We start from the raw sequence: 13,008 nt of genomic DNA on the forward strand, positions 1-13,008 counted from the left end.
ATTTTAAAGGACATTTGTGTCCTTGTTCTCGAGGGCCACTGGTCCGCAGCCCACTCTGGTATTCCTGAAGACTGCTGGTCCACTGGTCACTTGTCTGTTACCTGGTTTTAGGATCCGGCTCACACTGGCCTTAAGTTGGGTCGGGAAGCATCTCTTGCCCTCTATTTTCTAGAAGATAGAGTGAAGAATGGGTGTTGCCAGGTGTGGGGGTGCACGCCTGTCACCCCAGCAGCTGGGGAGGCCGGTGCAGGACGATGCGAGTTCAAAGCCAGACTCAGCAAAAGCGAGGCACTAAGCAACTCAGTGAGACCCAGTCTCTAAATAAAATAGAAAATAGGGCCACCTGAGGGTCGAGGGCCCCTGAGTCCGATCCCCATGCAGGAGCTGGGTGACACCCTCTCGCTCCTGACCCTGGTGACAGTGTCTGCTCTCTTACGAGGCGTTTGTCAACCCTATTGATCTTGTCAAAGGAGCAGCCTTTGTCTCGTGGACGCCCACCACCGCTCTCTGTTTCACATCCACTGGCGTCTCTTCTCTGTTTCTCCTGCTTTGTTTGGCCCTGGAGTGTCCCCAGGTCCCGTGCTGAAGGCCTGGGCCCCGTGCAGCAGGCTCGAGGGGCTACAGGGTGTGGCAGATCCTGCAGGCTCTGACTCAGTGGTGGCCACGGGGGTCACAGGTCCACTTTGTTCTCTGCAGTGTCCCCTGTTCCCTTGTCTTTCCTCAGGTGTCCCAGTTTTCCTGGCCGTGGGCCTGTCTGTCGTGGCTGTGGACTGGTCATCCAGGTCCATCGATCTCACGCCCGTTGCCTGACGTTGGCAGGTACAGATGGCACCTTCCTTTTTAACCCTCCTGGTTCTCGGAGTGACGAGCGACCACCTATTGAAACCTGACCTTCCTCGTCACTGGCTCCTCTATTTGGCCTGGTCATCTGTGACTCGGGCATCACCAGGGGCTGGGCCAGGACTGTGCACAGGTACAAGACCAGGTCCTCCTTGTGAACTAGGCAGGTGGGACTTCGGGCTCCTCGTGAGGTCTCCACTGACACCACTGGGTGATGGCCAGAGCCCTGACTCTGCACTAGGCCAGCCAGAGACGGGCAGCAGGGTGGGCACGAGGTCCCCGTCATCCGAGCCCAGAGCCGGGCTCTCAGAAACGTCGCGGGGAAACTGCTGAGGTCTAAGGGACGTGGGCAGAGGCTGTTCTGTTCACACAGCTCAGGCCTCCAGAAAGGACATCGTCTGGAGACAATGGCCACAAAGATCCCAGCACCCTGGGGTCCAGGCCCACAGGCTGTGAGAGCTGGACTGCCGCCCAGAGCCTCAGTCCACACAGCACTACCCTGAGGCTCCGAGTCAGCAGTGGGCACAGGGCCTGAGGTCAGGCACAGGATGGTTCATTAGGACACCAACAGGAGTCCAGGCTAGACCCTCGGGGTGGCCCCAGAGCTCTTCCGTCTCCTGGGCAGTCTCAGCTGGGCAGCATCAGGCTTTCTGCCCTCCACATGTGGCCCATTCACACCCACACCTGCACCCCAACTGTCCTCATGGGCTCTGAGAGCGTGAGAATTGCCCCACGTGACCACACCGCCTGCTGGGAGGCAGCTGCAGATGCCACGGCTGGGGGTGCTTCCCTGACCCGGAGCCTTGGGGCCACAGGCAGGAGGCCACCCTCCCTGCCAGGCCGCTGGAGGCAGCAAGCCCGGGAGTGGAGGGCTGTGCCCAGGCCTGGCCTGGCCTCCGCTGCTCTGAGTGTTGCCTCCTGAGGGAGACACGTGCCCTTGATCGCTATCAGAGCAGCGCCTGCCAAGGGCACCCCAAGGGTGTCCTGGGGGCCACCCGGGTGCCTGGGACAGGGAGGAGGCGTGATAGCAGGGGAGCACCTGGGGAGCAGCCCCGTGTTTGGAGAGCTGATAAGGCCTCCTGGTGCCTTTGACGCCCAGGAGACTATAAGACCGCAGGGCCACTGCCCCGTCTCAGCAGGAGCAGGCATCACCAGGGACATGGCCGCGCTGCAGGAGAAAAAGTCCTGCAGCCAGCGCATGGCTGAGTTCCAGAACTACTGCTGGAACCCCGACACGGGGCAGATGCTGGGCCGCACCCCGATCCGGTGGGGTACGTGAGGGCCCGGCGGGGCGCTGCTCAGGGCGCCCGTCCAGGGTGGTGTGGGAAGGGGGCAGAAGACCACTGGCCAGGAGGACCAGACTGCAGGAGAGGCTGTGGCTGCCGGGTTCTGGTGGGAAGCAGCAGTGGCCCTGGACAGCCAGGTGGGCGCTCACACAGGACCCTGCGGGAGGGAGGGCATGCGGCCAGCCCAGCTGGCCCCAGCAGGGACCAGAGCCCCTGCGGCATCCACGGGGAGGGGGCTCTCCCAGTGGGCACTCGGGGGCGGGTGTCTGCCTGTTCTTCATCACACCTCGTCACACGTCACCCTCTCAGGCCTGACCTGTGCGTGTCACTGGCCCAAGCCTGTGGGTGACGGTGACATCCCGGCGTTGGCCCTTGCCCTGGAGCTGCCCCTCCCCTGGGAGCGTCCGTCAGGCCTGCTGGCATTTCTCTGTGCTCGCTGGCTCCGGGAGAGCTGGCTTCCCCCGGCCCTAGTGAGTGGCCTGGCTCTCGTGACCCTGGAGGCCGGGACCCCTTTCCCTCTGGTCGCTGGTACGGCCTTTAGACCAGGGGCCCGAGAACAGGCCTGGTGTCTTGCCCCCCGAGGCGCCCTTCCCTCGGCCCCAAGGGTCCTGTTTGCTATGGGGGTCCCTATCTGTGTAGACCCTGCCCCTCAGCAGGAAGCCAGGGTCCCCAGATGGCCCCGGAGGCCTCCTGCTCCCCAGAGGCTGCCCTCCGCTCTGTGAGCCAGACGCTGCAGGGTGAGGCCAGCAGGCTGCAGTCCCTCCCTCCCTCATGGCCACAGTGGGTGCCTACACCCTTCCTGGAGATGGGGAGAACAGGTCCAGGTGGCCTCCCACCCACTGCAGGGGACAGAATGCCCTCGCTGCCCTCAGGCCTGCCCAAAGCCACCCAGGGATGCCCCTGCTGGGTGGGTCCTCAGCCAGCAGCAGTGTCCATGAACTCCCCCCAGAGTGAGCCCTGAGCCTCCTTCAGGACCTGACCTCCCTGGTGAGGCTCTGCTGGCCAGGAGTGTCCCCATGGGACCCCGGCAGCTCTGCAGTGCCAGCCCTGCTGGAGACAGGGTGGCCACCCACCCCTGGAGTCAGACCCCACTCTCCTGACCCCTCTCCTGCCCCACTCTCCTGCAGTGTGGATCAGCCTGTACTACGTGGCCTTCTACGTGGTCATGACGGGGCTCTTTGCCCTGTGCCTCTACGTCCTGATGCAGACCATTGACCCGTACACACCTGACTACCAAGACCAGCTAAAGTCACCAGGTAAGCGCAGAAGGACACAGCCCTGAGCCGTGCTCCACCGCCCGTGGCAGGGATGGCTCAGCTTTCTCCGTGAGCGACAGATCTCATCTCAAAGTCGACGTGGCTTCAGCTTTAACATCACAACAGCACTCGTCAGACATGAGGACAGCGCTCTCGCTGGCTGGCCAGTGCCCACGAGCATGTCGGACGTCGCTGGGAGGACACAGGAGGAACTTGGCAGGGCCTGGAGACAAGGGAGGAAGGACTTGGAGAGGGCAGAGGGAGAGGTGGGCCTGGCTGCGGGGGCCGAGGAGGAAGTTCCAGTGGTTCCCTAAGATGCTCCGCAGGTTTGCACTTCAAACCAGGTAGAGCTGCTGCCTTCCAACGCCCAGAAACAGCCCAGCCTCTGCTCAGGTAGACAGGAGCAGGCTGCCAAGGTGGACATGGTGCACCAGCAAGTTCTGTGGTGCCGTGGCCGGAACCAGAGGCCGGGAACGGGGTTTTCAGCAGCCTTGGAAATGGGGGAGCATGGGGGTGGCCAGAGTGCGAGGTGAGCCCCGCAGGCCGGGAAGGAGGGTGCTTGAGGAGTGGCTGTGACTCCTCCTCTCCCACACACACACCTGGGGACTGAGCCAGAACCGGAGAAGTGTCTGTGTGCTGAGATGCAGTTCCCCTGAGCCCATGACAGCTCAGTCCTGCCAGCCACCTGCTCCTCGTGGCCAGGCTCTGGACCTTCCTGGGACAGGCCCCACCTCACAGCAGCCATGCTCCTCCTGGCTCTCAGGCGGGGGTCCCAGGGCCACGTGTCCTCAGAGCCCTCCGTCGGGAGCCTGACTGTGGCTTCCTTCCCGGGAGAGGCCCTGCCCTGAGCCCAACCTGCCCGTCTCCCAGGCTGGACTTGCCTCCAACCATTCTGTGCCAGGCTGGACCCCGCGTGGCAGGGCTCCGGGAGACACTGTGGCGCTCTCTCCCCAGGGGTGACCCTGAGGCCGGACGTGTACGGGGAGAGAGGGCTGCAGATCTGCTACAACGTCTCCGACCGCCGCTCCTGGGCGGGCCTCACACACAGCCTCCACAGCTTCCTGGCAGGTAGGCGGGACGCTCTGGCCAGTTCCCCACTCTCCGCGGAAGTCCTCAGGGCTGGGCTCTGGCTCCAGAGGGCGGAGGCAGGACGGCGCTGGCAGGCCCCTGTTCCCCCAGGCTACTCCCCCGCGGCCCAGCAGGACAACGTCGACTGCACGTCTGAGCAGTACTTCTTCCAGGAGAGCTTCAGGGCTCCCAACCACACCAAGTTCTCCTGCAAGTTCACCACAGACATGCTGCAGAACTGCTCCGGCCTGCCGGACCCTGACTTCGGCTTTGGGGAAGGAAAGCCGTGTTTCATCATTAAGATGAACAGGGTGAGCCTCGAGGGCTGGCCTCCTCTGCCTCGGCAAGAGGCGGAGCCTGGGTCTGCTCCTGCCCTTGGCGCGGGGCTTGTCCCCTCACCCTAGACTCTTGACCATGAGTTAAGCCACCTGCTCAGCCCTCCGCGAGGTGCTGAGGAGCAGGACGCAGGGCAGTTAAGGGGATGCCAGGGCCAGGCAGGGGCTGGGAGGGGCCAGGAGCCTCCACCAGGATCAGGGACCCCCAGGGTCGGGCACAGAGGGGCCCTCCGCTCAGCACAGTGGGAGGTGCTGGGGCCGGGAATGGTGTCCAAGGCTGGGGCCATCCCTCCTGCCTGTGAGAACAGACATGGGCAGACAGCAGAGTGCAGAATGCAGCTGGCCTGGTGGGACAATGGGGGTGACGTGGAGGCTGAGGCCTGGGGGCAGCAACTGGCCAGGCAAAGGGGCAGGATCACTGATCCAGAGACTGGCTGGCCCTGGGACTCTCGGCAGTGCCCTGAGGGAGCTGTACACTTGGGCACGGTACTCATCACGGGAACCTGTGGCTGGCCAGAGTGTCCCCAGGGCTGCCTAGCAGGAGGACCGTGACCAGGCTCCCTTGGGACCACAGCAGCTGCATGTCCATCAGTGGCAGATCCCGCCCAGAGCTCAGGAGGGGCGGCTGGGGCTGGAGAAGTGGGGCAGGGGCCGGGAGGCAGGTGTGCACATCCTGAGGGGCCTCGAGCGTGGGCCCGAAGAAGCCAGCCCACCCACACCACCCTGCTCAGCCACCCACCCACAGCACACTGAGGCCACACGTGGCGTGACCAGGACCCAGTCCCACTCCGACCCCTGCACCTGGGGCCTGGCTCCAAGTGTGTGGGTGACCTGCACGGGCTCCTCGGAGGGGCAGCAGCCACGGCACTGCCCACACAAGGGCACACACCTCTCCTTCCAGATCGTCAGGTTCCTGCCCAGCAACGACACGGCCCCCCGAGTGGACTGCACTTTCTTGGTAAGTATAGCCACTGGAGGCTCATGGGGACACGCCCAGGCAGCTGCCCAAGGCCAGGCATGTGGTGCGAGCGTATGTTGAGGTGCGGCCTCTCACTGTGGCCTGTGGGGCACCTGCGACATCTCACCAGCTCTCCAAGGTGCCCCCAGTCTGGAGAGACCACATTGTACCATGTTGCCTTGTCCTCTTACTGGATTATTTACAGAAGTCTTTCAGGTCCCTAACAGTCATGGCCATTCAATCAGGCCAGTAGGGGACGGCTGTGGGGTGGCAGGCAAATCCCAGTTTTTTTCCCAAAACTACTGCCACTGACATATTCTAGGGTTTGTTTTTAGCACTGAGCTGCCCAACAGGTCCACATGTGGCCTTCGGCCCACCGACAGGACACGTCCCACCAGGTGGCCCTAGGTGGCGTCCAGCGAGGCCCTCTGTCCTGGTGGGGGGTGGGCAGCAGTCTGTTTGGACTTTCTCCTGGGTGGTGCGGGCATGGTGTGGGCCGGCTGGGGGTAACACGGGCCACGGGCCCCTCATTCGTTCTCTGACGAGCTTGAGCTCCCCCAACAAGCCCAACATGTGCCGCAAGGAGGCGTGGACACTTTCTGGAGAGCCACCAACTCCAAGCCAGCCCCCGTCACTGCAGGACACCCGGGCAGGCACGTGAAAGCCGTGGGGCCCGCGCTAGCAGGTGGTCCTGTGCACAGGCTCCACCCGGCACCCAACCCAGCCCTGGCTCTCCCCACAGGACGGGCCCCCCCGGGGTGCAGGGCCCCTGCAGGTGGCCTACTACCCGCCCAACGGCACCTTCAGCCTGCACTACTTCCCCTACTACGGGAAGAAAGCCCAGGTAGGTATGGCCTCGCTCCGCAGCCTGCAGTGGCCCCAAAGAAAAGCATGACCGTTCTCCTCTAAAACCCCAGCCAAGACCGTGACGTGCCCCTCCCGTGCACGGCCTGCCGCCTCCCAAACAGCATTCTCGTGATGGCGCAGAGACACGCGTGTCCCACTCTCCGACAGCACAGCGCTCAGAGCCCCTCCCACCGCACAGACCGCTCAGAGCGTCCCCTCTGTGCCGCAGGCAGCTCTGGCCACGGTCAGCCCACACTGTGTCCCTCCAGACCAGCATGGGGACCGTGGGGGAGGAGTCCCGGGTCACCACGCCCCCCCTGCACTTGCCTGGCTGGGCTTTTGTACCACGGGTTCCCCACATCTCACCCCGGCCTCCACTCCAGCCCCACTACAGCAACCCTCTGGTGGCAGCAAAGCTGCTCAACGTCCCCACCAACACAGAGGTCGTCATCGTGTGCAAGATTCTCGCGGAGCACGTGACCTTCGACAACCCCCATGACCCCTACGAAGGGAAGGTGGAATTCAAACTCAGAATCCAGGAGTGAGGCAGCCACTGGGCTCCAGGCCTACCTCCCTGGCCCTGCAGGTCACCTGCGACCCTGCTGCTCTGGGCTGCTGGAGAGGCGCTCCTGTCACCCACAGGGGTCGCTGCTGTTCCCGCTGAGGTCACCCTGTGCCAGAGGGAACTGGAGGCTGTGGTGGAGGCTCAAGTGGCGGGGGGCGAGGCCTGGGACGTCAGGCCTCAGCCTCACGGACGGCACCTCTCCCTGGGCCTGTGGTGTTCAGCAGGAACCAGCCCCGCTGCACTGTAAGCCACCAGGCACTGCCGTGGGGATGCTCACGTCCGTGCCTCGAACTCTCGCTCCTAAGAATACAAGTCTCGAGCTGTAAAAATAAAGCATGTTCCAGTGACTCTCACTCTCCTAAAACCGTCCCTCTGTCCTGACAGGGAGAAAACGGACTAAAATCAAATGCTTCCTTCTTGGAAAACCCTTTCAAAGCTTAAGTTCAGCCCAGGGAAAAGACGAAGGCCTGCTGAGGGGGCCGCTGGGAGGCTGGCGTCAGAGGGAGGCAGGAGAGGGAGTCAGGAGCCCATAACATGGGGTCAAGAAGCCAGGTCACCTGGGCACTGGTCAGCTTCCCTGGATGATTCCTCCTCCAAAACTCACCCCTTCACAGAAACCTGAGATTGTGCAGCCCACAGGCAAACCTGCCCTCAGAGGCTGCTGGACTCCTCCAACAGCCATGCGAGGCCCAGGGCCGAGCCCCATGGTGCCCGCTGCAAGGAGAGCTGCAGCAGGTGGCACTGAACGCCACCCTGACACACAGCCACGAAGCCCCCAACCTGGGGTCTCCCACGAGGCTGACTGGGCGGGACCAGACGCCTGCACTGCGGGCTGCGAGTGTGCGGGATCAGAGACTGACTCACTGTGTCCAGGTCCCAGAACAGCCTGCCCCCCAGGTGCCCCTCACAGGAAGGGCAGGGTGGGGCAGCCGGGGCAGAGAACACAGCAGGCCCCACAGTACCAGGAACAAGGTGACAGACGAAGGGGTCCCGTGGCTGGTCGGGGAGGCCGCAGGGCACAGCCCTCCCTAGCACGGCTCAGGGGCTCCTGTGGGACTCCGGCTCAGCCCTCGGGTACAGGGCCACGTCCTGCCATCTGAGCTCCAGCGACGCTGTGCTGGGCAGCTGGACTCTGGGCATGGGAGGTCCGCTCGGGGTCAACTTGTCATTGGAGTGTTTCCTTCCAATACGGAGGTGAGGCTCGCACCTCCTGCACATCACGGGGCAGGGTGACAGGGGCCAGCCAGGTGGCCAAGGCCTCACTGCAGCAGAGGCAGAAGGGAAGGCGGCTCCTGACAGGAAGCCCGGGTCCGACGGAAGAAGACTGGACTCAGGGGGCAGTGGTTCCAGACAGGAGTCTGCAGACCCTGGGCCCCCACGGCCAGCCCCGTCACCACACACAAGAGTCACAGGGGCTCGCGAGGAGGGGCCGCGGAGGCCTGGTGCAGGCTATCGTGAGCACCGCAGCATGAAGGTTGGTGTGTGGCTCCGGCCGGGAGCTGCCCTGAGGACCCAGAAGTGGAGCTGTGTACCAGAGAGCACTCGGTTGTAGCTAAGAGCAGCCATCTGTCTTCCGCAGTGACATCCCCCCCCCCAGCTTCTCCACACACTCGTGCCAGTCAGCTGTCTGCCACTATGACAAGTACCCGAGACACAGCAACTTACCAAGGGGAAAGGCCCTGGAAAGGAAAGGTGACCAGTGGGTCCACTGCTTCAGGCAGGAGCGCCTGGCCAGGAAGCAGAGCAAAGGGGCAGGGGTTGAACCCCGCTTGAGGGCACACCCCATGGGCTGTCCTCCGCCCCCGGGCTCACCTACCAGAACCTCCATTCCTCCTGCAGGGCCAAGCCTTCCACAGAGCCACGGCCAGGCCCCCTCCTCTTCTCTTGGCGGTGGCCAAGCAGCCATCCTGGTGGGCAGGCGGCAGTGTCTCTATGTCACTTTACACTTTCAGGGTGATTATGGTGCTGACTCTTGGCCCCTGACCCTTCCTTGGAGGGGAGCCTGTCTGTCTGTCTGTCTGTCTCCACCTTCTGCATGGAGCCTGTCTGTCTGTCTCCACCTTCTGCATGGAGCCCGACCAGGTGTGGCTTTCCGACTTCCCCGCCGCCTGTGGCTCCCTGATCACCTGGGCTGAGGGCACCCTGTCCAGACCAGCATCCATCCACAAGCTCACAGTGCTGTGGTCACTGTCCTCCCGTCTCATGTCCATGCGTGGCCACACAGAGTGGGCTCCACGCAACTGCCTGTGGACCACCTGCCCCAGCACCCCTGCGACCGCCTTGGGACCTCCGTCAGAAACTGGCTCAGATGCGAGCGTCCTGGCTCTCCTGCGGGCGTCTAGGCGTTGGTGATGGTGGCTGTGGCAGGTTTGAAGTAAGGAGTGAAGAATGAAGTTCTCCGTCTCTGCTCCTGCAGGATGCTCTTGGGGATTCCTGGGATTCCCGAAGCCCTGAGACTTCCTGCAGACAAAGCCCAGGATTCCAACAGGGCCCAAGACCACGCTGGGGAAGCGGACTCACAGTGCTGTGTCCAGTCCTGGACACCCAGTGCCTCTTCTCCCTGGTCTTGACTCCTCTCAGCAAGTCCTTCACCCCTGTGGCACGTGGGACAGTACTGTGCAGCCGGCTTCCTGCCAGCCGCTTCGTCAGGCACAGAAGCACCACGCCTTGCTCACGCGTCTGGCCCTCTGTGGCTCTCCTAACAGCGCGGTAGGGGCCTCGGGGTCTTCAACACAGAAGGCTGTCTGTCACCTGCAACTGGCAAGCTCTGCTTCCTCCTTCCCAACAGGGCACCGTGTTTCTCCTTTCTGGTGGCCCTGGTTGGACCTTGCAGCACCAGGCTGAAGAGAGCGGCAGAGGTGGGCACCACCTCCTGCCCTTAGGCAGAGGCCTTCAGTCTGGCCACCTCGCAGGACGTCATTTAGATACAGCTCCCGGCCCAGCGGGGCCACTGGTGGAGGGCGGCCTGGGTGGGTGGGAGAGGGGTGTGGAGCACCCCCGTGGCAACACGGAGCCCCCCAGGCAGGCACAGCAATTCAGTGCCCTGAGGGGGCCAAGACCACCCAACTGCCACTGCAGGGCGGCCAGGCCTGGCACAGTGCAGAGCCCGCTGCAGGAGCAGGCTCAACACAGCGCTGCAGCCTGTGACCCCAACCTCCCATTCCTGACCCGCCAGGAGAACATGGAGGTGGGCAGACCTGAATGGAAGCAGGACTCCAGAGCTGACCAGTAGCATTAGTATGTTCCAAACCCCAGCTGGCTGAAGTTTGGGCCAATAGCACTGGTACATCTTCAGCACAATCTGCATAAGTCTGGACCCCTAGCAGGGCCGTGTGTGCTATATAAACCCCGGGACCCGCACATCTTCCGAGAAAACACGCTCACAGACCTTTCTTTTACTGCACAAGTTTTGATCGTCAGTAAATCCTACTGGTACTCTCATGGTGCTCCTTGGATCTCAGTCTTTGGATTCTACTAGAACCCCGAAAGAAGAAATTGGTGGTGGGCTGGGCCCGCCCCTGGGAGCCGCCAGAAGGTCTCCCATACCAGTGCTTGTAAGCGCACTGGCCAGAGCCTTCCTCCCCTCGCAGGGCCCTTGTGGCTGTTGGAGCCAGGTGACGCTGGCTTCACAGGAGAGTCAGTGAGTGTCCTCCTGCCTGCATGGAGTGTCTTTTTCATGCTTTTACTTTCAATATTTTTTCAAGAAGTTTGAGGACTGGTGTTATTTTCTGAATATTCGGTAAAAACCACTGGTGACACTGTTTTCTCTGCTGGGAGATTTGGAGAACAGAGACTTTCTCTTCTGATGTCCTCTCGGCGGGTTGGTTTCTAGGAAGCTGCCTGTTTCACCTGGCTTCCAGGTTTGTTGGCACACTTGTTCACGGCATTCTCTCACATCCTTGCTTCTACAGAACCCATAAAAATGCCACTTGCATTTCTGATCTTTTTTTTTTCCTTTCCTACTAGTAATCCAGCTAGAGCTTTGTCAATTCTGTTGGACTTTTCACAGATGACCTCCTGGTTTTGTGGATCTTTCTGTATTTTACTATTCTCCATTTCATTCACCTCTGTTCTGATTTGAATTGTGCCTTTCCTTGGCTGACTTTGGGCTTAGCCTGACCCTCTCCTAGTTCCTGAACTTGCAGAGGTAAGTTGCTAACGTGAGCTTTCTCTTCTTCCTAATGTGCTTCTAGCTATGGAACCCCGGCATGGCCCTGCTTGAGCCCCTCAGTCTTGGCATGACGCTTTGTCTTCATTTGTCTCTAATGATGTGCTGTTCCCTGTGTTCCTGCTTCCGTTACTTCAGAATGTGTTGATTTCCCCAATCTGAGAACTTCCCAGCTTGTCCCTGATTCCTAACTTCATCTGTCGAGGTCAGTGAAACACTTTCTGAGTCTGCCTCTTCCCATGTGTGGAGACTCGCTGGCGCCCTGGGGACTTTCTTGGGCACTCGCCTTGGCTGTTGGGGAGTCCTGTGGGCGGGGTCTGCCTGGTTGTGGAGTGGGGGAGTCCTGTGGGCGGGGTCTGCCTGGTTGTGGAGTGGGGGAGTCCTGTGGGCGGGGTCTGCCTGGTTGTGGAGTGGGGGAGTCCTGTGGTTGGGGTCTCCCTGGTTGTGGAGTGGGGGAGTCCTGTGGGCGGGGTCTCCCTGGTTGTGGAGTGGGGGAGTCCTGTGGGCGGGGTCTCCCTGGTTGTGGAGTGGGGGAGTCCTGTGGTTGGGGTCTCCCTGGTTGTGGAGTGGGGGAGTCCTGTGGGCGGGGTCTCCCTGGTTGTGGAGTGGGGGAGTCCTGTGGTTGGGGTCTCCCTGGTTGTGGAGTCGGGGAGTCCTGTGGGCGGGGTCTCCCTGGTTGTGGAGTGGGGGAGTCCTGTGGTTGGGGTCTCCCTGGTTGTGGAGTGGGGGAGTCCTGTGGGCGGGGTCTCCCTGGTTGTGGAGTGGGGGAGTCCTGTGGGCGGGGTCTCCCTGGTTGTGGAGTGGGGGAGTCCTGTGGTTGGGGTCTCCCTGGTTGTGGAGTCGGGGAGTCCTGTGGGCGGGGTCTCCCTGGTTGTGGAGTGGGGGAGTCCTGTGGTTGGGGTCTCCCTGGTTGTGGAGTGGGGGAGTCCTGTGGGCGGGGTCTGCCTGGTTGTGGAGTGGGGGAGTCCTGTGGTTGGGGTCTCCCTGGTTGTGGAGTGGGGGAGTCCTGTGGGCGGGGTCTCCCTGGTTGTGGAGTGGGGGAGTCCTGTGGTTGGGGTCTCCCTGGTTGTGGAGTGGGGGAGTCCTGTGGGCGGGGTCTCCCTGGTTGTGGAGTGGGGGAGTCCTGTGGTTGGGGTCTCCCTGGTTGTGGAGTCGGGGAGTCCTGTGGGCGGGGTCTCCCTGGTTGTGGAGTGGGGGAGTCCTGTGGGCGGGGTCTCCCTGGTTGTGGAGTGGGGGAGTCCTGTGGGCGGGGTCTCCCTGGTTGTGGAGTGGGGGAGTCCTGTGGGCGGGGTCTCCCTGGTTGTGGAGTGGGGGAGTCCTGTGGTTGGGGTCTCCCTGGTTGTGGAGTGGGGGAGTCCTGTGGGCGGGGTCTCCCTGGTTGTGGAGTGGGGGAGTCCTGTGGGCGGGGTCTCCCTGGTTGTGGAGTCGGGGAGTCCTGTGGGTGGGGTCTCCCTGGTTGTGGAGTGGGGGAGTCCTGTGGGCGGGGTCTCCCTGGTTGTGGAGTGGGGGAGTCCTGTGGGCGGGGTCTCCCTGGTTGTGGAGTGGGGGAGTCCTGTGGTTGGGGTCTCCCTGGTTGTGGAGTGGGGGAGTCCTGTGGGCGGGGTCTCCCTGGTTGTGGAGTGGGGGAGTCCTGTGGGCGGGGTCTCCCTGGTTGTGGAGTGGGGGAGTCCTGTGGGTGGGGTCTCC

The 13,008-nt window shown here is 62.5% G+C and overlaps 1 protein-coding gene across 1 annotated transcript; it reads left to right on the top strand.

Moving 5' to 3' along the window:
- Positions 1–210: 210 nt before the first annotated feature.
- ATP4B (ATPase H+/K+ transporting subunit beta) lies at positions 211–7,179 on the top strand. The gene is made up of 6 exons (XM_081285179.1): positions 211–2,111; positions 3,254–3,382; positions 4,337–4,761; positions 5,687–5,743; positions 6,486–6,587; positions 6,973–7,179. Exons 1-6 carry the CDS (start codon positions 2,000–2,002, stop codon positions 7,132–7,134), a joined length of 987 nt encoding a protein of 328 aa, XP_081141305.1. The 5' UTR covers positions 211–1,999; the 3' UTR covers positions 7,135–7,179.
- The last annotated feature ends 5,829 nt before the right edge of the window (positions 7,180–13,008 follow it).

Source organism: Spermophilus citellus (genome assembly GCF_964194105.1).
Source record: "Spermophilus citellus genome assembly, chromosome: 1".
Lineage (NCBI taxonomy): Eukaryota > Metazoa > Chordata > Mammalia > Rodentia > Sciuridae > Spermophilus > Spermophilus citellus.